The sequence below is a fragment of the Paralichthys olivaceus genome, chromosome 14, assembly GCF_024713975.1.
Source record: "Paralichthys olivaceus isolate ysfri-2021 chromosome 14, ASM2471397v2, whole genome shotgun sequence".
Taxonomy (NCBI): Eukaryota; Metazoa; Chordata; class Actinopteri; order Pleuronectiformes; family Paralichthyidae; genus Paralichthys; species Paralichthys olivaceus.
In genome coordinates this window covers 5317618-5342747 of record NC_091106.1, presented here as the reverse complement: position 1 = coordinate 5342747, position 25130 = coordinate 5317618, and the positions used below count along the sequence as shown (strand labels likewise).

The 25130-nt window shown below is 40.3% G+C and overlaps 2 protein-coding genes across 2 annotated transcripts in view; one reads left to right on the top strand and one right to left on the bottom strand.

Annotated features, from left to right (window-relative positions):
- Window positions 1-17143, top strand: part of LOC109630503 (serine/threonine-protein kinase 32C) — an 82330-nt gene extending 65187 nt beyond the window's left edge. Inside the window, exons 5-12 of the mRNA XM_069538718.1 lie at window positions 151-188; window positions 1340-1429; window positions 3055-3158; window positions 3285-3401; window positions 6740-6865; window positions 7419-7547; window positions 10939-11006; window positions 12498-17143. Coding sequence (XP_069394819.1) covers window positions 151-188; window positions 1340-1429; window positions 3055-3158; window positions 3285-3401; window positions 6740-6865; window positions 7419-7547; window positions 10939-11006; window positions 12498-12699 — 874 coding nt within the window. The 3' untranslated portion in view covers window positions 12700-17143. The remainder of the gene's footprint in view (window positions 1-150; window positions 189-1339; window positions 1430-3054; window positions 3159-3284; window positions 3402-6739; window positions 6866-7418; window positions 7548-10938; window positions 11007-12497) is intronic.
- Window positions 17144-17536: 393 nt separating this feature from the next.
- LOC109631881 (placenta associated 9) lies at window positions 17537-23513 on the bottom strand. Its single transcript, XM_020090918.2, has 3 exons — window positions 23263-23513; window positions 18201-18292; window positions 17537-17833 (listed from the first exon to the last, which is right to left on the bottom strand). The coding sequence occupies exons 1-3, from the start codon at window positions 23324-23326 to the stop codon at window positions 17690-17692; spliced, it is 300 nt and encodes a 99-aa protein (XP_019946477.1). The 5' UTR covers window positions 23327-23513; the 3' UTR covers window positions 17537-17689.
- Window positions 23514-25130: the final 1617 nt, after the last annotated feature.

Here is a 25130-nt window from a genome sequence, read left to right as displayed (position 1 = left end):
GAATTTCTAAATGAACAAAACGTAAAATGTTAAACTTGAATTGTTGGTTAACCTGCTGTACATATTTACTGTTTAACAGAAATACTCCTCTCAGGGCTGTTAAGGTGATATTTGGTGATGAGTGTGCATGTTTCTGATTGTCTTTTTCAGAGATGTCAAGCCAGACAATATTCTGCTGGATGAGCAAGGTAAAGATGTTAACTGTTATCTTTGTGTGTGTCTGCGTTTTTTTGGACAGGGAGGGATAATAGACATATCTGTCCCTCTGTCAGAACTGTTTTCATATTTCATATATATTCATTATCAGTAATTTTATATATACTCTACTAATCAGTCATATTTGTCTGATCGAATCCTTGCGAATCGAATCTGTGTTCGACCACTTGTTTCATAACTAAGGGCGTACCTCAAGGTTCTGTGCTTGGCCCATCATTATTTACGTCCTAAAATATAAATTTCTATGCAGATGATAAAACTAATTTCTTTTTAAATGGTCTGTTCTGTACCTCTAGCCTTGTGTACTTTAACAAATGTATACATTCTTCACGTGTCTCTGTTTAACCACAAACTGAATACTGATAAAAATGTATTCAATTCTCAACAACCAGCTTGATGCAGTTTACCACTGTGTCATTTATGAATCACCAATAATGCATTCTGTAAGCAAATCAACTTTTCAAGGTACCTCAATATATCAAATCTGTCAGATTTAAACCTACTGTCCATCACAGCAGATCTGAGGACTGCGTACCTCTGTATACGCCGCCAGTCGATGCTGAACATGGACTGGCTGACTCCTAGTACATTGCACCATATACGTAAAGAAAATTACAAAGGACTTAAAGGACATTGCCTTTCTTCTGATGCTGTTTGCATGTGCTTATTATTGACTTGCTGTGTGTCTTCATGTTTTCTTATTTCCCCTGCTGTAATCAGATTTTTGTGCAAAACAGATGCTGAGCTCAGTGAGATTACCAGATTAAAAAAGCTCATTCATACAGATATATGTATAATGCATCTGTTATATGTTCTTCATAGTGTACAATGCCGAAACAAAATGCATAGTATACAGACAGCAGCGAGGTTGAGTCCATCCTGACAAGTAAGACAAACAGTAATGACCCTGCAGGCTTCTAATGAATCACAGCAGTAACAAGGTCAGAGGAGCCAGGGATGTTTATCTGACACACAAAACCATGAGGACACATTAGTCCAGTTTACTGAAATATCAGGTTTTACATTACACATCGACATGTTTCCTCTTCATGTGATCAGAGACAGTCATTTAAAAATGATCAAGTTCAGATGGATTTTGTTTTTTGTGCTTGCATCTTCTCAGGTCACGTTCACTTGACGGACTTCAACATAGCAACAATAATAAAGGATGGAGAGAGAGCCACGGCCTTAGCTGGGACCAAGCCCTACATGGGTAACTTTGATTAACAGTTGCACCACAGCCATCTCCTCAAATGTGTCTGGTGTCATCGTGGAGGTCTCATTTGTTTCTACAAATAAATATCCATACTGTAAGAAGGAGCAGAAGCAGGTTAAAATTAGTGCTGCTGGAAGGTGCTAGACTACATTTCTTGCACACTCGTCGTCACTTATGTGAATTAAGTGATAGACATTGGAGATCCTTTGTCTATTTGTTGGAAGCTGAGACAAACATGCATGACTGTAATGTCCTGTCTTGTATTTGCTGAAGAGAGAACGAGCAGCTTCTGTTGATAGGGTGAATTTGGGTAATCTGGGACATTGGGGTAATGTGGGACACCTAAGCTCCAGTCTGTTTATTTTCTGTTCTAACAAAATCTAGTCAACAGGACTTTTGCATGGACTGATATCACATGGGGTGATGTCACAGAAAGGGGCGGGGCAAGTTTAAAACAGAAGTTCCCCCTTGGAATTGCATGACACAGTCACTGTCATAGGGTTCTGACAAGATTAATGTTTAGGATGTAAATCTATCGTAAATAAGACAATGAACCTAGTTGTTATCAAAATATGTTTGTGATGTACTCAAGCAAAATTTGCATTGAGTTGTTGAAAATGTGTTAACTGTGTCCCACTTTATCAGACATGATTGATAATGTGGGACACCATGCTGTGGGTAATCTAGGACAGTCATTTAAGTTCTCTAAATGGGGAAATATGCTTTAAGGTTCTTCCTGAAGTAATACAATGATAAACTAAAGAGAAGTAGCATATTGTCAGACAGGAGTTAATGGTGAATATACAGTGTGTCCCTGTCTGTTTAAACTGGTTGTCTGGTTAGTTAACGAGCTCATTATCAGTTAGATCTCTATAGAGATGATCTAAAGAGCACAGAAGAGTCTGTGGAGAAGACAATGTGCTGATGGATGATGATGATGATGATGATGAGGGTCTCTCACGTGTAAGGACTGTTTGCTCCCTGAGTCGTCCCAATAGAATGGTGAATTACCAAATGAATAATAAATGACAAGTTATTATAATGTTTGCTTGGCTATTGATTTAATTGGAATTGATTGTTTAAAATGTGATACACCTTTAATAGAATCTTTTAAATTTATATTATATTTTCTTTATTTGGGATAAGGTTCTTTATGAAAAATATGACATTCATTAATCAATATGAATTGATGACATTTCTAGGAATATAATACATTTTCTTAGTTATTTTTTGATAAGGCTTTTTGAAAATTGTTAATATTGAGCTTGTCATGCATAAAGCAAGGTGATTTAGTCTTTTTTAATGACTATTACAAGTGTCCCAGATTACAAAGGGACCTGTCCCAGATTATCAAAGTTTTATGAGGAACACTAAGAGCTGTGTCATGCTTTGTATATGATATCTCCATTCTTTCTTCTGTTGTCATGGATTACAGAAAGGTATAATATGTTCATCTAATGTGTGAAACAGATGTCGGAATTAGTCGCAGTAATCAAAATTACCAAAAATGTCCCAGATTATCCAAATTCACCCTATTTGGCAAAAGAATGTGTGTTTTTTTTTTGATCAATGGTCCAAAAGCCTGTTCTGCTCCACAAGAGATTCTCTGCCTGTGCTTTCAGCCCCAGAGATCTTCCAGTCCTTTGTAAGCGGAGGGACGGGCTACGCCTTTGAAGTCGACTGGTGGTCACTAGGGGTGACAATCTTTGAAGTGTTGCGTGGATGGGTGAGAAATTATGGCAATTTGATATTTCATGTTGCAAAAGATTGCAGAAGCTGAGCTTGCTTATCTGACCCTCTTTTTCCTGATTTTTCTACTTTCCCTCTTTGTCTCACCCTGTCTCCACACCAGAGGCCCTATGATATACATGCCAGTAACTCAGTGGAGTCACTGATTCAGCTCTTCAGCACAGTCAGCGTGCAGTACAGCCCGGCCTGGCCCAAGGACCTGGTTTCCCTCTTGAGGAAGGTGAGCCGGACTCAGTGGGACGTCATTTACTTTCAGCTCTGTCAGTTAAATACTAGGATTTGCTTCTTGTTTCAAAACTCAGAAATCTTCTCCTGCTGAGAGATTCCATTATCATGAATTGGGGCAGAGATGAGGGATTTTGATGTTTTACATCACTGATACAAATGTCACTGATAATGGAAAGCTGCTTAGATTAATGAAAATAATTGGACATGTTCTTTCTCTCTTTTTTTCTGACTCATAATAATCTGGTTTTGGAAGAAGTTTGATGATGAAGATCATTTTTTTCCCTCCAGCTCCTGCTTTATTTAAGAAGTAGTTTGTAGAAGTGTGCACATTTTCTGTTTTTTATTCATAAGCTAATCATTTTTGAGTTACTGTGGTAAAACCAGATGTATTTACCTCAAATACCAAAATTAAAACTTTATTACTTACTCAATAAACAGAGCAACTGCAACAGTTTTGATAATAAATTAATCACATAGAAGATTCAAAGTCCAAACTCCCAAACCTCAGCTTCAGTTAGTTGTTTACTGCTTTGCTTGGTGTCATGTGATATCAAAGTGTGTAGTTTGGGTTTCTGTTGGTGGAGGGAAACAATCTGAAGATGTAACTTTGGACTGTGGTTAGTCGTGTTGTGAATTTCCATCATTTCTGACAATTTACTGATTGAATGATCAATAAATTCATCAAGACAGGGAGATAGCAATGAGCATGAAGAACTGATTGATTTCAAGTGAACCCAGATGAAAGAGGAGCAGGAGGGAAGGAGGGCTGGGATATAAGGGTGGTATCGAGATATATAGTAAAACCACAGGAACAGAGGATGCAGGTACTGTGGGGGGACTGGAGCTGGAGGGAGGGAGGATGAGCTGAGACCCCTCGGGGCAAAGGAGAAGAAAAACGACAGATGGGAATCTGAGGGATGGAAGCACTGAAACAGAGCAAGTGGGTGAAAGGAGATAGGTGTGTGTGTGTGTGTCTGTCATAACAAGTAATTTGACCTCATATTGAGGCTCAAATGTTGTGCCAGTTGGATGAGATGATTCCATTTACGTAAAAAATGGAAATAAATCTGCTCAACACTTTCTCAAATCAAATCTACTTTGTATCTTAATGTTATCAAGTGACACTGTGGTGGAAACAAATTATTTTGCTCTTTTTCTTTAGTCATATTAAGATTTTGGAGTGGGTAAGAGAACACAAGGCTTGTTTTTTCTGTTTGGCAGAGTGTGCATGTGAGCATGAGTGCGTGCATGTGCTCTGTGTCTGAGTGTTCTGGACGGAGCGTTGATCTCTTCCGCTCTGCTGCTGATCGATTACCTCGTCTGGACTCCACCCAGACAGACCTTACCAGCCCTGCAGGAGAAAACCGAATCAGCTTGTGACCTAAGGAAGGAATAAAAGCACAGGAAGAGAATTAGCCCGACAACAAAACCCACACCACGTCCTATTTTCATTTCCAGTGTTTACCCTGAGGTGCAGAACCAAACAGATGCTATTCCATTCAAAACACAACTGTATAAGCACCAGCTTTTCTTTCCTGCCAGGATGAAATGGCTCCGCTTATGTGTGGCATTCATCTAACTTGATCAGTGCAACAATTTAGTTTCAAGCCTGATGAGATGATTGATGAACAGTGCCCCCTGTTGGTTGGTTTACCACTAGGGGCTTTGAATGTATCAGTCTTCTTCCTGTTTAATTATGCAGTTTGTTTTATGAAGTTAATTAAAGAACCATTAATTTAAAAAAAATCTATAGTAAATAAAAAGTGTAAACTTAACTTCATCCTAAAATATGAAATATTTTATTAAGTATAGAAACAAGTCTTTTAAAAACGTGTTTTGTTTCATTTCACAAGTATACATACATATATATATATTTATATATATGTGACATTTTATTTCAGTTTTCGTGACAGCTTTCAGCCAATCACATGCAAGCGTGCCCGACAACTGCTGACCAATTTTACGGAGCGAGCTCATGAATGTGTCCACGTCTCCCATCAGCTGGAGCAGCAACAGTGTCAGACTGAGGACTTTTTTCACAGCTGACACTGTGACTGCTCCTCTGGCAGGAAAAGCTCAGACAGAATCCACTGCATTAAAATCCCCTGCATGTCACTTAGGTGAGCTGTTTCCAGTACGCTGCCCCACTGACAGGGCTCACACATGGAAACGAACCATGGTTTGTTTCCATTTGCTCCTCGTGCTTTCGCAGCTGTAAATAAACCCTGTACGCAGACACAGCACTGTGACTAATCTCTCATTTATCTAGCTGAACGCTGCAGATGCTGTCTCCCTAACAGGCTAACTAGCACGGCAAGGTTATGGGCTTGAATTTAAAGTAAAGAGACTATTAACCGCATCAGCTAGTTAATGTTCCTCTGAGAAAGACAAACAACTCTGTGGAAAGCAACAGTATTTCTAGAGCTAAAACTAAAGTCTCCTGATTTTGATGGGCAGCTCATGGACTGAATATAAAGATGGACGGCATGACCGCTCCTTAAAAGTGAGGCCAAAGCATCTCAATCGCCACCTGGTGGCTGCGTGCAGTATTACTCATAAATCCTGCATCCTCCATGTTAGTGGATGGGACAGGACCAAAATAAAAAGTGACAGTATAAATTAAATAATTTTTGTCAAATATTCGTTCTATCATTTTTAGTTCATTTTCTTGATGCTTAACAAAAACAACTGAACGACAAACACTCATAATTGCAGCTTTGACGCAGGAGGTAGAGTGGGTCGTCCACTAACCATAAGGTTGGTGATTCAGTCTCTAGCTCCTCCAGTCTGCATGATGTGTCAAAAGGGATGCCACTGAACTGGGCTGGCAGTGTGTAAATGGTGTGTTATAGAAAAAGTGCTGTTTATAGAAGTGCTCTGAATATTTGGGTAAATGGGTAAAAAATATGTTTTGCTTTGAGTAGTCGATCACACTAGAAAAGTGTTGTATAAATACAGCCCAGTCAGTCCATTTAATGTCAAGAACTATCTATCTTCATTCTAAAAAACTCTGAATTCATATATGGTAAAAAAAAAAAAAACTTTCAGAGAAGCCAGGAAGGAGTAAAGATTTAAAAGAATATTTTCAGCCCCTTTCTTTTTCATTTGAAATAGCCCAGGCACATACTATTTGAGACTGCACAATAAAAGGGAAATAAACCAACAAATAGATTTTTATTTTACACTCACAGTCGAGTTTATTTCAGCTCCCAGTGAGAAGAGTCTGGCTGTGACTGAGGAGAGAAGTTGTGAAGGTGATACAGCTACTTGGGAGGTGACATGATTTAGGTGACATTGCTGCATGTGTGTGTGTGTGTCCTTTGCTTCTAGCTACTGACAGTGAACCCAGAGCATCGTTTCTCCAGTGTGTCCGACATGCAGACATCTCCCTACCTCGCTGACGTCAACTGGGACGCTGTGTATGAGAAGAAGATGGAGGCCGGATTTGTCCCTAATGTTAGTTTGTAGAGATCAACTCGTGCACACACAAACACACACACGCACACACACCCACACACACACACACGCACACACACACACACACACACACACACACAGAAACACACATACATACATCTTACATATATATGTAAAATCGTACTATATTGGTGGAGAACCTGCCATTCCTATCCCCTTATACCATCCTTAACTATCGCAGCACAGCTACACACACACACACACACACACACACACAACATGCACATTAAACACAAGCACACTTAGGCACTTCCTCGTGTTTGTTGAACATAATGAGGATGTGTAGCAACTAAATAATGCAAAGGAAATTGAATACGGCTTCTTTATGGAATCTCACTATAGTGTGTGTGCACATGCACTCACTGTGCATTTGTGTGTTCATGCAAGTGTATTAATGTGTTGTTCAGTGCATTGACTTCAGTGTGAACTTTACATTTGTGCACTCTGTGGCTCTGAGGCTGATTTATGATCCTTCATGCATGTGTGCGTTTATAATCATCTGATAATTATGTCATGCATCTGCCGCCTACAGAAAGGTCGCCTCCACTGCGACCCTACCTTTGAACTGGAGGAGATGATCCTGGAGTCGCGTCCCCTTCACAAGAAAAAGAAGAGGCTGGCCAAGAACCGGTCTCGAGACAACAGCAAGGATTCACAGTCTGTGAGTGACATGGCACGCTCTTGTAAATTAAAGTTCTTGATTAATTTATTTTATTGTCCCTGGTGTTGCCATCACCCATTACCTGTTACCGAGATGGAAATTCCAATTCTAATATCAACAACGTGGCTGAAACATAATATGGTATCTTCAGTGATGAATAGAACAGATAAATGTCTTGTTTTTCATTAATTGTTTTGCATATAAGAGAAAGTTGTTCAAGAGGATGGTGGAAAAACACCCACTACAATTTTTAAAATGTCACCACAGAGCCCAACATATTACCTGCTTTGTCTGATCAGTTGGCAGAAATTCAAAGAAAATGTGTTTTCCAAAAGACAAAGGCTCTGTGTGCATGTCTTTTAAAGGATTATTTTGAAAGACACGCTTTCATTGCTTAGTTTAGCTACTAACCTGCACCATCTTTTATACATTAGCACTGGATACAATAGATAAAGTACTGAAATATGTCATAACCTCAGAATGAAAAGCATTATGTTGGGTTGAGAAGGAGGTTTTAGCAGCTGTGAGGATGAAGGCAGAATTCAAGATGTTGCTGCATCTGTTAAAAGCCCTTTATTCCCTTTGATGATAAAAAGGGCTATGTTTAGCTTTGCTCACATGTGAAAGGGTTATTTGCCTGTATGCCATGCCTTGGTTTGCTGTGTCTCTGTTTATTTAATCTTTGGTCTCCTTGTGCAGATCAGATTAGTGTATAATTTTTTAACATCTAGCTGCTACAAAATAAATTAACATGTGGAGGACACCAGCACATGCACATGTGTCTGAGCAAACCATTACCTGCTGCACAGTAGGATTACTCAGAGATGCCACGCACGTGGAGATAACAATGCAACTCAGGTTTACCCCGGTCTCCGCTCTGTCACTTCTCGTCAAAACTGCATATTTTTAGATTTGGCGGTGGGCCAAATCCCAGCATCTGCTTTTCCTCCGCTATAGTGAATTATCTCAGCTGAGAGTGAATAATACTTTGGTGGTGGGCATAAAGAGAGACTTCCTGTTCATGTGAGCTAACTGGCAAGTACCCTGATTATTTGTGATCCTTTGAAATAAAAATAAACTCCATCCTGAACAGGCCACAGAACAAGGTGAAGCATCATGTTATTACCACAACAAATGGATTTTAAAATTAAAGGAATAGTTTTGAAAATAAGCTTATTCCCTTATTTTCGCTGAGAATAAAATGAGAGGATTGATGCCATTCTCATGTCTGTACAGTAAATATATTTAGCCACAGATAGCAGATGGTGTAATGTGATAATAAATGAACTTAGATGGTTGCTGGTAGTTGACTTATTTGTTCCTTTAGACAGAACCATGTTTACTATTTCAACATTTTAATGCTTAAAGCTTTTGCTAAGCTAACCACCTGCAGAGTCCAACTTAATATCGATCGACTATTTCCAGAAATCTCTGTCTGTCTGTGGCTCACACATCTCAAGAACTGTTTATAGTATCAGATTCACACTTTGCATGTGTTTTGCCAAAAGCCAGAGGAAGTGAACGCGACATGTTTAATACTAATAAACGTTGAATTATCAGGCAGCCCGTGCTCTGTAGCAGTGGCGGCTTGGACTCATTAATGTAAGTGATGTTGTTGAACAAATTAATGGCCACGTTCAAAATGATGGAAACAACCAATTCTCCTGTTCAGGGTTCTGTTCTTTACTTGCTATTGCTATTCTGCTCAATTACTGAGGGTCACTCTTACAGTTTCAGAAAGAAAGCTGCAACCAGCATCACCACCAACAACAGGTGTACAACATAGTGTCAGGTTTTTGAGGAGGTGCGTGAGGTGGGAACGGACGTGGTAGGAAAAAAGGGAAGGGAAGGACCAAAACGCAGAAACTAAATATGGTTTAACAAAAAGTGTATTTTATTTAACAGGGGGTAAACGTAACAAAAGAAATCTTCAGGAAACAAAAGTCGCACTCAAAAAGAGGAGTGGAACACAGGAAGGACAGGAAACAAACTTACGGGGAAACGTGACGAGAGCTGACGGGACGCATGAACAGGACTAGAATCGAGATGACTAACAGGACCTGACCAGAAACGAAGATGACGAACCAACAACCACATGGGGGGAACACAAAGACTTAAATACACACTGGAACTAATGAGTAACTGGGGACAGGTGGCACAAGACAAACAGGTGAACCTGATGAGGGCAGGAAGTCAACGGTGAAAACACACAGGGAGCAAGGACTACAAAATAAAACAGGAAACACTGAACAAACTTATCAACGAGAACACCAATACAATAACCAAGACAGGGATGAACACGGGAGAGGCACAGGGTGAAACATAGCGAGGGACAAGGAGGGGAACACAGGAGAGGGACACAGAGAACAACACAGGAGAATCACAGGGTGGAGCACAGAGAAAGGCAGGAGGGAACATGAGAGGAACGTAGAAAAATACATAACCGTGACAAAATACACCAAAACGTGACCAAATAAAACCATAACCGTGACACATAGTGGTTTCTGACATGATTCTCAGCAACAGACATATTTCCAAACATTGTCTGTTCCATGTGGAAAAAGTAGTCTGGTTTTTAGACTCACAGTGACTCAGTTTGATGTAGATTTATTAACGTGCTTTGGACTCTTCATCTGACCGAAAATGCTACAGAAACAATGGTTAGTTTTAACCTTGAAAAAGAGAAAAAGAATATGACAGTAAGTTCGTAAATAAAGGATTTGTGAAATAAAACACTAATCAAATAAAAGACAAGTCATGATTTATCTAGATCTTGTTTTCATATCCCCTGTGTGTGCTAAGAGCAGAATTGTTGTGCACACACAGAACTTGTGTCCCTCTGCTGCATTTCTAATGTGTGATTGAGAAATTATTTACCACAGACAAGAGATATCCCCTCCGTATTTATGAGAAACAGCCTGTTCCCATCTGGCAGTCATCATGACATCAGTGTTATTAACGTCAGTGGTGTGTGTGCGTGAGTGTTATCTGTATGGATCAGCGTGTGCAGGGAGTGTGTACCTCTAACAATAGCAGGGTTATGAAACTTTGTGTGTGCTCATACTGCGTTATTACCCAGATTATTAAATTATGAAGCCTTCAGTGCTGTTGTCATGGCCTCAAGTGCTTTTGGAAATATGAGCTTCTATTTTTGTCTCGGGCCAAACATCCAATTTGAGGAGGGCTCACAAACAATTCATGACTTGTTTAAAAAGAGCAACGAAGGAAGGAAAAACAAGGAAATGAGTAAGAAGACATTTCAGAGGCCTCAAAGGTTACACAGTTGACTGATTGAGTTTTATTTGTAGTTTGGGACGATGAGGTCGATGTTGATGTGGAAGAAGATGATGGTGGGGATGACGATGATGTCTGTTGTTTTGACTGCCTGCAGGAGAATGACTACTTACAGGAGTGCCTTGAAGTGGTGCAGCAAGAGTTCATGATCTTCAACCGAGAGAGGTAAGAGAGCAGAGGAGCAGCAGACCAGATATAACGTGGGCTAAATGCAGACTTCCCTGTTCAGTCATTTAACAGTATCAAGGCCAGAACATTATTATCCTTTTAGACCTAATGCAAAGGGAAAAATTACTCTGCTTGATTTGCACTTAAACAAATATATGCAGCTCCTTTTAGAACCACACAATGATGAGTACCAAACACAATACTCTGCTAAGAACATTGGGTCAAAGTCAGAGGTGGAGGTTTACTGTGGACTGTGTAATAATGTTATTTTCCATTATTTGATAACAACCCATGCAGTTGTCTGACCAATTGTGTTTCCTGACTTCTACTACTGCAATTATCCTGGCAGGTACAATATTATAGTAACTTCTAAATAAATTTAAATCATATCATAACATGTAGAAGAAACTGTAGTTCTACTTTGATAATTGAAGAAAAAGGAAACATTTGCCTCACTGTCACCTGCACTTAAACCATGACTGGGACTTAAAACATTGATTAAAGTGGAGCTAACAGTGAACATAGCCTGAAGCATCACTGCTGTGTAGAATAGAAGAGGGAACACTGACTTATATCAGCTGCAGTTTGTGAAGAGGTGCACAAACTACTAATTTATGACCATGATAAATCAAAACCATAACATTTTAATTAAGTTACTGGTATAGGAAGTCACTCGAGGAGAGCATGTATATTACTCTACACTTTATAACAGGACTCATTCATGCCATGACATTGGTTTATAAATCATCCAGCTATGCATCATCTATACCACTTATCTAATAAGAGTCACAGGGGGAGCTGGAGCTAATTCCAGCTGACATTGGGGGAGAAGGGTCAACATTTAGAGACAAACAACCATTCACACACACATCCACACACCTACACACAATTCAGTCTCAAATTAATCTAAGATGCATGTTTTGGGAGAAAGCCAAAGTAGCACGCAGACATGAGAACATGCCAACTCTACACAGAAAGTTTGGCAGTTAGGTTCAAACCCAGAACCTCCTTGCTGTGAAGCCAAATATACAGTACGTCCTAGATAAAGAGCACGAGGTCCATGTATCACAGACTGGTGTGTATCTGCAGTGTGAGAGGAGGAATATCAGTTCAGCGCTGCTCTGAATTATTGCCTCATTTATTATTGACCAGCTCCTGCCACTGCAACATTACTGAAACCCTTCTGTGTGGGAAAAGTCTTATTATATCCTATTGCTCTAATTAATTGCAGTCTTCCTCTATTTATAATGGAGGCCGTAATATCTGAAACTACAGAGCAGAGAAGAGCACTATACAATAAGCTCAAGGCCGTTCTTTACATTCAACTACAGGCTGCTTGTTTCTGTGTGTATGGTTGATTTAACTAAACTGAGAAATTAAGAAAGCATTAAAAATAATTTAAGAGGCTTATGTATGGTGTATAACTGTTTATATTCATGTACATGTTGTTACATTACATATGTTTTTATCTCTGTTCCCCCCCCTCAGGTTGAAAAGGCGTCAGGACGAGGGTCAGTCAGAGGCCGGGGGCGATGATGCCAGTGGAGATGTGGAGAGGGAGGCCGAAGCAGGGGCCACCGACGATGATGCGCCTGAGCCTGAACCTGATCCCGGTCCTGAGCCGGAGCCCGAGTCCTCCTCCAAGCTGAGCATGTGCGGCTCGGTGTGTTCCTCCCCCGGCAGCTGCTAGCACCACATCGCCTCACAGTGACGATTGCAGGTCTCTCTGGCCGCTGCAGTGTTTGTGCCATACCAGTAGATACGCTCTCACCTCTCTATTGTAGCTAGGGGTGGAGGAAACGCACAGCAGGGCAACTTGAAGCACAGCAGGACCTAAAATGGCCCCCACCATTTCCCTTATCTTTTTTTTCTGTAGCATACTTTTGGTAAGGCATGAATGAAGCAGAGTCCCAGAGAGTCCCCACCTTCTGTATCCGCCCACCCTAGAGTTAGCTCTAACTTCTATGCAATGTTACAGTATAGCATGACAAATAAGGTATCACCTACTGGGCGGTGTTGTTCAGGAGCAGCGAGCCCCACGAGTATGATGACATCCCGAGCAATAGGAGTGCTCAGTTTTAGTGGGGTTGGTGGTTCTGCCCCCCCCCCCCCCCCCCCCCCCTTCAGCCTTCCTGTTCAAAATCTGATGGGGACGACTGAATTATTCAGCACACGCAGGCACTCAAGTTTATGTTATTGCCTGTGTCTTCTTCCCTCTGCCCTGTTCGTGTGCCCTAATTCAGAAAAGTCGTTTTTCTCCTGGAGCGCCTTCCTTCTATCGTTACACCTTTATGAGACACAGTAAGTGTTAATGGCTGTTTTCAGTCGAGCAAACAGTGTTGCTGGTTTCATGTTGTAAACCTGTTTAAAGTGGTGCCTGTTGATGATAATCAGTATTTGTTGATAACAGTGTAGCCATGGAAGTGTTACGGATAAGAATGCTTGTTTGATTTTGCCTCCTTAAGTGTTAACCAACTTGTTTCTCCGAGCTTTTTTAGGATGACGTCGCACAGGAATTTATGGGAAATTAGTTCAGCAATCAAAATAAAAGGTTTCACTTGTCACTGCTATGGTTCCCATGATGTAGTATTTTAGCTCATGCTCCCATTCAGAGAGCATCCAGAAACTGTTCTGTGGGGAATAAATATAAACAAGCAACAGTCACATCCTTTAATAATCAATTAGAAAGCTCTATTTGCTTCACTTGACACCATCATCTCTTTAAGTGCTTGGTTAGTATAAAGATCATGTCCGTCTAGAGTTTATTTTGGGGCTGTACTTAAATGTGTAGCTGTGTCCTGTTGGTACTTCAAATTGTATAGATGAGATATGCTATAACTGTCATCATGATAGTGTTACATTTAAGGTGGCACCATCCATCTCAGTCTGAACACCTGGGAACATGTAGCAAAAGTCCACCTTAAAACCCTAAGGCCTAATAAAATGTGTAAATAGCATACAGTGTAGGTTATTAAACTCACCACAGTTTTATGTGGGACTTCGAACTCGACATATAAACTTAAGGAAGAGCTGCGTGAAGCTTCGTACTGCTTCATTCTGCTCCTCTTTCCAAGTGTGCAGGCACAACTTGTAGGCAAAATATGCCAAAGCTTTTCTACCATTTGCATAACCATTTCTAAGGAACTTAAAGTGTGTGAATGTATGTCTCTTTTTCCCAGTACAACATAAAGTCAGCGTTCCTTCTGCAAGTGAAAAAAATACTATCATTTATACAATCATATTGTGTATAAAGTATATATTTCAGGTAAGGGGGTGAGGGAGTTTTGGGAAGTGTGTCAATTAGCTTTTTTCACAAGGATGAAATGAGAAGATTGATGCTACCACTAGAGCTGAGAGGTAATTAGCCTAACTTATCTTATCTTGGCTTAGCTTAGCCGAGCTTAACATAAAGACTGGAAACAGGGGAAAGTAGGACACATGGCTCTGTTCAAAGTTTAAAAACCTGTTAACAGGCACCAAAATTATCATGTTGTATCGTGTGTGTTAAATCAATATCCAAATAATCAACTACAGTTAATTGACATGCTCTGTTTGGTTAGTACTACAGCCAGGAACAGGACATTCCAGACATGTTGCATAGAGGTTCTGATTGGTTGGAAAAAAAGTCGCAGCAACACCAGATCATTTTACTTAAACCAACAAAATATATATATATATCTTTAAATGCATGTACATATTTAAAAGTGAGAAATAGTGTGTTCAGTTTGGAGCTAAAGTGATATGGTAGGTGGAGAGACTGAATTTTGCAGGGAGCCAGTCTAGCCCTTCAGGAGACTCTCAAGGGACAACGAGGCAGCAGAAGACATCAGGAGGCTAAATTTACATGGTGTTTTTTCTAACTGGCTGCATGTACTGAGAAACCTTATACTGTTTTAAAAACCACATTTATGTATCATTTCAACGGCCTTCATGTCTGGATCCAGTGTCATTTTCACTCAGTGTTAAAGACGAGAGCTGGCCAGTAAAGTAATGGATGGGTGATGTTAACAATCATTTCATAGTGTAGGGAATAACTGTCTTTACACTGTAGCACTGCTGTGGCTTGTTAGTTGTCCAGATGGTAATTTGAGGAGGTGGATTCATATCAGTCCCAGGGTTCAGTTGAAAGGCCGCTACGTTACACCATGGGCGGACACAGTTTAACTCTACTAAAAGAGGACTCCCTGTCGGGTAGGTTTAACATGGAGTAAAAGTCCATAGCACATGATGAAGAACTATGTGTTGTTACATTTCTGTAAGTGTAGGTAAATGTGACATTTTTACAACATATTGTCTCAGCGGCTAAAACTCTCAATGAACGTCTCATTAATTCTTCAAAGTTTAGTTCAGTTAAGTTTATTTCAAGGTAAAATATAAATACATTTGTTTTATAGTTATAGATAATCAACAACATAAATAATCCTAGATTGATATTTCATTTTACAAATAACGTGGTATGTTCTTTGATGCTTGCTATCGTTAGCCACTGGTGAACCAACATTCAGTTTAATCCTCTTTCTAACGTTTTTTGTGAAGAGCACTAATTGATTTATAATAGATATATTGTTGTACTTGCCCAACAATGGTAGTAGTTGACAGACTGCTACACTATGTTAGCATAGCACCACTGGTGGAGGCAGTTTACTAAAAGAGGCAGAAGACTCCAGGTTGAAACTGTTTAACAAGAACTCTGTGTTACAACATTTTTGTAAAAGTTGATTGGGAAATTATTGATCTCTACACTATACCAGTAATTACTACCAAGTAATTAAGGCCATGCTGTGATGGTCAGCAACAGTCAACATTGCAGATCAGCTTGCTTGCATTAGCGGTAACAATCTTCTCATCTCACCCTCACAAAGAAGGCAAATAAGCGTACTTCCCAAATGTAGAACTATTTCTATAAAGACTATACATTATGATTAAATTAAGAAGCTTCTTTAAAGGGAGATAAAAGTGGCATCCTCCAAGTTTGGCAAAATATATGATGAGTTTAATACTATCAAGCCCTGTGCTTTATTTTTGCATGTACCTTTACAGTATAAGCCTGTTCCTGCCAAAGCCTTGAGCTTGAGCCTTTACTGGCTGATTCGTGCATGCACAAGCTTTTGGTAATAGCTTACCTTGGTACTCACCGCATTATCGACACAGTCCAAATCAGAGTGTAACTGACCTGCGTCACTGTTCCCGGACAGTGAGTTTTGTGAACTTTAAACTGTACAAAATCTTGTAATCCCAGTGTTATATGGACGGCATGATATTTTTAGATGATATGCAGTACCTTTGGCATCCTGTAGGTTGTCTTGATGCTCTGTTCGAGCATACAGGCTCGTCCCCTCGCTGTATGAGTAAGTTGAGGTCAGCAGCTCTGTGTGATGCTCTGTTGTGGGTTAAGTGTTGCGTTATTGTTTGTGCAGTAAGAAGAAATTGGAACTGGGGCAGGATTTCGCTTCACCCCGATACAGAATTTGCTGCATTATTAAAATCACTGAATTTCTCCATTCGTGAAAAACAAAGTTCAATCATTTGTAAGACTCTTTAAATGAGTATACACACCATCAGAGTCGGCACAGGCGTGAAATGGATGTGTAATTATATGTTCGTCATTTGTAAATGGATTAAAAAACTGACTTTGACGGTTAATTTAAGTGTAGCTTTTCTCTAAGTTACAATCCTAATCTACGGTTTTGACATTTGTTCCTTGATATCAGTGATCATTCCTAATTGGACCGTGCTTGCAAACCCTCCTGACATGTTTCTTTGTGTGTTAATGTTCTGGATGCTGTTAGGTGTTTTAAAAAAAAGGCATTGTGCTAGTGTTTGACCAGCAGCAGCATGTCTTCTATGATCGATGCTCTAAAGACGTACCATACTGTAGATGTCTTAACCTCTGTGGATACAGTTTGAAACTCAGTGCCCTGGTGAGGAAACAAATCCAGAAGAAAACGTGATTTAAGCTTCTCTTTTCCTCCTTGTGATCCTATTTTGCATAATGTTCTTGTGCTGTAGGATTTTGTTTCACAGGGAGTCAGTGAAAGCCTTGTTACTGTACCAACTGAAAATGCTCTGTGTGTTTAAAAACATGCTGCTTTAAATGCTTTGATAAAGAAATAAAACTCCTTCCAGTAATTTTACATCTGTGTATTTGTCATTCACTAAATTAAAGGGATAGTTCACCCAAAAGATGAAAATTCACTAATTCACGAACTATCCACTCACCACTATCCCGATGGAGGGGTGGGGGAAGTGTTTGTCCACAAAACAGTGAACTATCCCTTTATAAGGTACAATGTATTAATGAAACAGTAGAGTGTATTGAGCAGGGGTGGGAGTTGACTGCGCAGTGATGTCCAAAGTGAACTTATCTCTTTGAATGGGATTGCAAACATCTCCGATACTATTGACTGCAGCAGGTTAGAGTCTGTGACTGGACCTTAGCCTGGAAAAGAGATGAGCATGTCAAAGCTTTAGTGAGAATAAATAATGCAGACTTGGCTCTGTATAGAACTGCCTCCTCGTTTAAGATAAAAAACAAAATTTTTATTTACAGATACAGTATATGTATCCACACAATGTATAAAACTTGTTGCATTATGTCATGGGAGTAGATTAAATCCTTCAAAGTCCGAATCAAGAGCCTTGTTGAGACCCTCCCCTGTGGATGTGTGGTTAGTTTTGGCCTAGCCCCTCTGCACCGGTTCTTCCAGGATGTCCACTGTTGTCTGTCCTGCATTGTCCAACAGGGGGTGCCAGTTTGGTGCTTCAATAGTGTCCAGAAGAGCAGCAAGCTCAACCTCCAACTTCTCCACGGTGTCCTCCACTTTCTACAGGAGACACAAGATTTGTCAAGTTGATATAAATAATACATTAATAAGTTGTAGTATGAATAATAGAACCATTGCTCATGAATAATACAATCACTTATTCATGGGAGTATTCCAGTTGCCCAAAACAGCTAGTGTAAGGTGAGGTCAGCGTGAGACTGGGGTTTGTCAGATGAGATAAATGTGGAGACGTTAAGTAACTTGACCAGAGATTTGGAAATAACTTAGAAATCAGACGCACAATAAGTGGAACACTATAAGTGTGTTGGTTTGGTTTAGGGAAATGCTGAGCAACTTCATATATGGAAAGAACCACATGGTTTCAAACCAAAAAGGGCTGAATGTGAGGTTGGTCTGGAAACAGCACCTTCTCCACTACATCCAGCCGGTTGTGAAGGTTTGTATGCTCCTGACAGGCACTTGAACGCACCGCCCGGGGCCGCAGGTCAGGCTCGGGACCTGAAAACAGAATCAATGCATACATCTGATTGGAGGTAGAGAACAGAGCCAGAAGCAAACAACATGATTTCACCTATAAAAGGAACAAAAACATATTTTCTTTAACACTTCCATTTCCCTTTACATCCACATATAAACAGTTGTAATAGCCAGAATTATTCTTTCCTATATCAGAAGATGTAACGTTTGGTGGAAACAGAGCACAGTTAAGACAATAATGCATCTCACATCTTTAGATGGCAAATACACATGTAAACAGTCAATGATCTGTCTTTATTTAGTGTTTTTCTAGACTTGACGTCCACTTAAAGTGCTTTACATGACAGTTTTGTTCACACATCCACACACATCACTCGTACACTGTTGCCGCAGCGGTCAGGGGCAATTTTGGGTCCAGTGACTTGCCCAAGGATACTGATTGAGGGAGACGGGGATCGAACTGCTGATGTTCTGAAAGAATCACTGTCGCCCCTGAGCTACAGCATGTGGCATCAATGGACCAAATGTGAGAAGTAACATTATGTATCAGAATAATACTCCTATTTGAAACAATCATTTCAATTTTATATTTCTTGAATGAAGCGATATTTTTCTTGCAACAGCAGGCGTGTGATCTGCCTCAGTGATGTGGAGCCGGATGGAGGGCAGCACATGCACACAGTTATGTTTCCAATTATCTGTTTCTCTTTGAAGCCGAGTCATTTCGAGGCGAGGCCACTTTCTCCCACAAAACTCGGCTTCCATTTTTCCATCACCTCCTAAGAGACCAAGCTCCCATTGATGGCATTTGAACTTCATAAACGAGCCGACTTCTCATTCATTTAACAAACGCTGGCGGCGATGCTGTCGCTGTTATTTAGATTAAACATTTGGAGTCTTGTTATTGGGGGGTGTAGTTACTGAGCATTACTGATGTTCAGGCTCTCTGCAGAGCGGGTTCTGTCTGTATCATTCCACTCACACTGTGGCTGCCTGCCAATGACCAAACAAAGATGTGCTCTCACCTTTTCTACTGGAAAATAATATACAAAAATACAATATACAGGTACCGACCAGGAGTTCAATCTTTGCAAAAACACTTGAGGATGTGCACCTCGAAGTTTTCTTTTATAGACAACATTCAACAAGGAGCTATAACCTAACCTCAAACTGCCTCCTTTGGTTTTCTTGAGATTCATGTTTGAGCACAATGACAAAGATCAACTTTTAAGATTTCTGTTTAAAGCTTTTCCTTCCATCTCATACCTCTGTATTACTCAGCTTGTCCACTCCAGGGTGTTTTCCAATTCCTGTTGGAAAGTGGAGCTTCACATGGGCAAGCTCATGGAAATATTCATTTTAGAGCAAAAAACAGCAGGTATTCAGTCTGAGGTTTGTTCAAGTTCACAGCTTTTTAACTTCTCCATACTCACATCTGAACTAAAAATAATTTAGATTTCCTGCTGCAAACATCATCCACCTTTATGAGTCATTACGTCCACCTCAGACCCATTTGTTCCTTGAGCAATAAACAGCAGAAGCAGCCACAAATGATTCTCATATCTCATTCTGCACACTGTCCTCGCATGTGCGGCCGTGCCTGAGCATCAGGCTGCCTTGATTTCGCAACGATACCCCATGGAAACATTTTTGAGCTCCATTACACAGGCTGGAGGGGTGCCAGCTGCAGAACATGCAGGATACAGACCAAGAATGAGCGACAGATGAATGAGAAGGGCACCGCAACATCATCAGGTTTTCTCATGGAGCAGATGTCTGCCCCGGTGTGTCCTCACTGATGTAGGCTTCCTCTTTCTTTTCTTTTTTTAGCTGAAATCACTCGTGCACATGAAGACCTGGCAGAGCTCCCCTGCTTTGGTTTGACAGCAGCACATGAATTATCAGGAGTCTGCAAAACACATGAGCCCTTTCCTCCACAGGATCTGGATTTTTAAGCAATCATAATTATATATTTTTTTGGTGTTGCATCTAACAACAACAACATCAGTCTTCAGCTGTAACAGAACGTGCTGCTGGTTTCCAGATCAGCATAAAACTGCTTCAGAAAAACCACAGCGGTGCTTCCATCCAAGTGTCGGTGTGTGTTTGTGTGATCAGTGCATGTACACAGCACGGCCTCCTCTTCAGGAGGAGAAACTGTGCAACAGAGGGTTACACACTGATGTTGGTGATGAACGTCTCACCCGGTGAGTCTAACAGAGCTGTTAAGTTAAAAAATAAAGACAAGTTTGTTGTATGTAATAAACTACAGATGTGAATAACATGGCTGACGCAGTATGGGCTAATGTGTGGCTGACATGTTATATGATCTCCACTGTGTTTTCTGACAGTGACAAAACATTTGTGTTTGTGTTTGGCTCACATGAAGAATTTTTTTTTCTCCCCTCTGTCAGACCTGTTCCGGGTGATTGACAAATCATAAAATAACCCCCAGCCCAAACCCCCACTCTGCACTCATCCGGCAAAACACACCACAGGGAAAGCAAACATAGATATGATTATCTGATTCCCCGGCCCCACCTGAGGTGAACGGCTGACTGTGTATGTGTGTGTGTGTGCGTGCACGCGTGCATGTCTATCTAGGGCCAATTTTGGCTCAATACCATCATTGTGAGGACATTTAATGTGCTGTTTGAGGGTTAACACTTGGTTTTAGGGTTAGGATTAGGTTTATGTTAGAGTTATGGTACGGGTTAGGCACTATTTAAATGAGTGTCCTCACAACTATAGAGAGACATGCATGTGTGTGTGCAGTTGTAGGCGTTCAGTCGAGATATTTAGAACATAGTTCCCAACATGTGTTCATACAAACTAATCTGTAGCATTACAGACACATTTTAAAATGTATTGATACTAGGAGAGCTCATACCTCCAGCAAGGCCCAACAGTCTTCAAATGAAACTTATTTAAATTCACTAGATCTGGATTTTTTAATTGGATCTACACTCCATTGCACACACTCTTATAAAGGTCAGTCCCCTAAACATGCCTGATTGTTTTCATCATCAGCATCCATGAGTTAATGTGGAATGTTGAAAAACACTGTCTCAAAATAAATTCCTGGATCCATTCCCTGGTGTGTATCTGTGCCAAAATTGAATGGGCTTTCCCCTGATGCATACCACATCCTTCCACTGAGTTCCATGGTAACCATGTTAGTTTTTGCGTAATCTTGCTCACAAACAAACACAGACCAAAACATAACCTCCTTGGTGGAGGTAATAATGCACCTCACATGCTCTGTCAAGTCTGCTTTAATTGCAAAAATCTGTCTTTAAGCTTGAAAGACAAAAATGATGAACATTTGTCATGTCAGTTTTTTATATCAAGACTATTTTTTTGCCCTTATTGCTTAGCTTTAGAAAAACATTAAGGTTACATGGTCAACCCCCAGCAGGAGCCCCTGGAGCTCCATGTGGGACTCTTTTCACTCTCCTTCATCCCCATGAACCCATGGAGCTAAAAAAAAAACTTGTATCAACATCTGTGTGCTGCATGGATCCCTGAATATATAGCGAAACCTCCATATGCAATATGTGCATGAGTCCTCCCACATCAACTGCATCAACCGCATTACCTGCACACACACTGCAGCTCTCTCCAGGGCTTCAACTTTACCATTCATTTGAAATGGTTCACACACTGACTGACAATTCAGCTGCACTGAGCGATTTTAAAGATTCTGTCACTCACAGTTCAGCTCTTTTACCTTCAGCTGACACATCAACTCATTTTATCTTTTTCATTTCACCTGACAGCTCAACAGCTTCTGTTCCTCTTCGTCTATCACTCTGGTACATGGCACAGGCAAACATTTCAGGTTTAGGAACATTTAAACCCATTTACTGGGTTTTATAACTGATCTTTTCTTTTCTTTTTTTCTTCTTCATTTGTTTTCTTTCCATTCAAGTCCATTTTTTGGATTACATGATTCATAATTAGTTTTTAGATTCATATCCTCCCATTATAATATACTCAAACTGAGTATCTTTTAATTTTACACTTCTTTTTAATATTTTATATCCAAAATTGCTATCAATAAAATGAAAAATGTAGATGTAATGTAAATATCATATTTAAAGGAAAAATAAACACCTCAAAACACTTTAAAACACATACTGCTATTTAAAGCAACTGCATTTACTTGTGGTATTACTACAAAGATGACCAGAATTGCTAAGCAATAAAAAAGAACTGTAATGTTAGTAAATATATAAATAATTCAGAATTCTGATGTTACATAAAATACATTACATTTACAAACTGTAGCATTCAATCCAAAATTAAACTGGTGCAAATAAAATGAAACAATGCTAAATACTTTTTCTGCGTTTACGTAGTTGCTTAGTTATGCTTGTGTGTGTGTACTTCCTGTGGTTGGTCATTCTTGCAGTATGAAGTCAGTGTAGATCACACTTGAGGCTGTCACTCACAGATCTGACTGTGGAGGATTGACGCACATTTTTGTGAATTTCCACTGATTGTAGTAACGCTGGTAAACAAAGCTCTCTGTGCACAGAGCCGTGGAGCAGATGATCGTAATAGATGAGGAGAAGAGTGACTGTTTGAAACTCTGCTGACAGTGTATTAGATTAAGTGTTGCCAGAGCTGCAGTTAAATTAGTAACAGATGTGCTGGCAAAACCCTGAACACACACAGACCTACATGAGTGTGTGTGTGTGTGTGTGTGTGTGTGTGTGTGTGTGTGTGTGTGTGTGTGTGTGTGTGCACCCATGATGTCAGCTCAGCCTCATCTACACACTCTGTGAAATATGTATTCTGCCATGCAACTAAGACATAATGTGTAAGACAGACATGTAAATATATTTTCACCACACCGATGGTTAAATCATCTCTTCTAGTCAATCAACACACTGATCCGCTCAACTGCGTGTCCCTCGGCCCTCCCTGTCTGACCTCTGACCCCTCCACTCTACCCTCCTTGTCCAGACCCGAGTCATCGCCCTTACCTGCGGCAGCGTAGCCAATCAGGAGGAGGAGGAGTCCAATCGAGGACGTGGGGGACTGGATCATGGTGAAGAGGGAGACCTGGTGAACAGCTGACGACAGAGACTGATGAGTGTGTGAGAGACGAAAAAGACGGAGAGCCCTGAATCTCGAAAAACCAAACGATTTCTTCTCCTCTACAAATCTCCCTGTGTTCTTCCTGTGTTCACTCTCTCGCTCTCTGCTCCTTTCCCTCCTTCCCTTGGTTGCGCCCAGTTTCCTAATGAAAACATTAGATGCAGGACAAAAAACTGAGAATCTGGGAAGGGGAGGGAGGGACGTACTGGGGAGGGGACTCAGATCTCAGAGTAGCTGCAGACAGACTTTTTAAGAGGGTTTGAGCTTATCATGTGCTGCAAGCTTTGTGTAGTAGAGAGAAAACATGAAATAAGGAGCCTCTTCCCTTTTCACTGATAAGATTGTACTGCATTACACTCAAAATCTTGGGGCTTACAACAAAGAAGAGAGGAAATTCTGTGCTGCATCAAAGAAAATTTATTTCAGGTTGGACTGATGCACAAGCTCTCGTTTGTTGAGGAGTGTGTTTTTCTATCCAGTCAGAAGAATAATAAAAAGGTCTGGAGGCTGCCAAGCTTATTTTCTGGGAAAATCAGACGGTGTTTCTGTTCAGCAGGAAGTCTGACAAATCAAAATCAATTCAGCAGCAGAGAATGCCCTTTATAATCGTATTGATTGGTTCCTGTTATTCCCACTGCTCGCTCGCTCTCTCTCTCTCTCTCTCTACATCTGAGTGACTCACACACCTTCACACACACACACACAAACACACACAAATACACACACGCACACACACACTCAGACAGCCAAGACAGTTACGCAGTAAACATGGTCATCTGCATTAAGCCAGACCGTCTTTCAGCCTCGTGCTCTGCTCGCTCGTCTGGCCTCTTAAGCTGATCTATGGGTTAAGCAGCAGAAAATTGGAGGAAAAGTGACAGGATCAATGGAGAGATGAGACGTGAAAAAACTACAATAAAGATAGTTTAGGAGACACAAGATAAATAAAAGAATAATAAATTATCATTCTGTCAGAATGGATTTGATTCGCTAAACCTTCCCACAGTGAAAGGATTCAAAATGCAGACTGCTATTTCACTGTCGCGTTGTGTGTTATGACTTATTTACATACAAAGAAACATTTACTGCAAAGATTTTATCCATCAAATTATTTTTTTATAATCATGCAGAGCAATAAAAAAAAGGGATGGGATGAATAAGTAAAGATATCAAGTCAGCATTATGCTAGATTAAAAATGGCGATATTAATGGGTATTAATGTTACATAATATACATTTACATACAGTAGCATAACTTACATTTCCCATAATTTACTGCATAAATAACTTGTTTTTTTTTTAATTGTTTTTATAATGAGTGTATTATTCTGACTAATTATAATCCTTAACATCATATTTTTTTACTCTACATTACTGTTTCCCGGTCCTTAAATCATCTTGCCCTCTTGCATATGGAGCGTTCAAACTTAATCACACAGAAATGTACCCTACAAATGTCAACAGCATATAAATCAGTCAGAGGAATCTCCGTAGAGAACCTTAAAAGATTCATATCAATTTATATGTAAGAGTGTTCATCCCGTGACCCTTTATGTTCATGGTTCAAGTCTTGCCGGCAAGCACATGCTAAAGCCCAGAGCGTCTTCACGTTCACAGAGCCAAAGGATCATGGCGTCACGCTGGTGTGTGGTGTGACAGACTGCTCGAGGCAGGGTCACCTTCTCACCCCTTCGTCTATTTCTGGCCAGTTGTCTTCTCTCCGCTGTCTGTGAGCCCGCTGCCTTCCTTCAGTG

What these genes read in the sequence shown, in the direction of transcription:
- LOC109631881 (XM_020090918.2), bottom strand. Translation starts at nt 23,326, where the DNA reads ATGATCCAGTCCCCCACGTCCTCGATTGGACTCCTCCTCCTCCTGATT. An exon ending in GATTGGCTACGCTGCCGCAG is followed by an intron (nt 18,293 to 23,262) that starts GTAAGGGCGATG and finishes TTCTGTTTTCAG; the next exon opens with GTCCCGAGCCTGACCTGCGG. An exon ending in GGCTGGATGTAGTGGAGAAG is followed by an intron (nt 17,834 to 18,200) that starts GTGCTGTTTCCA and finishes TGTCTCCTGTAG; the next exon opens with AAAGTGGAGGACACCGTGGA.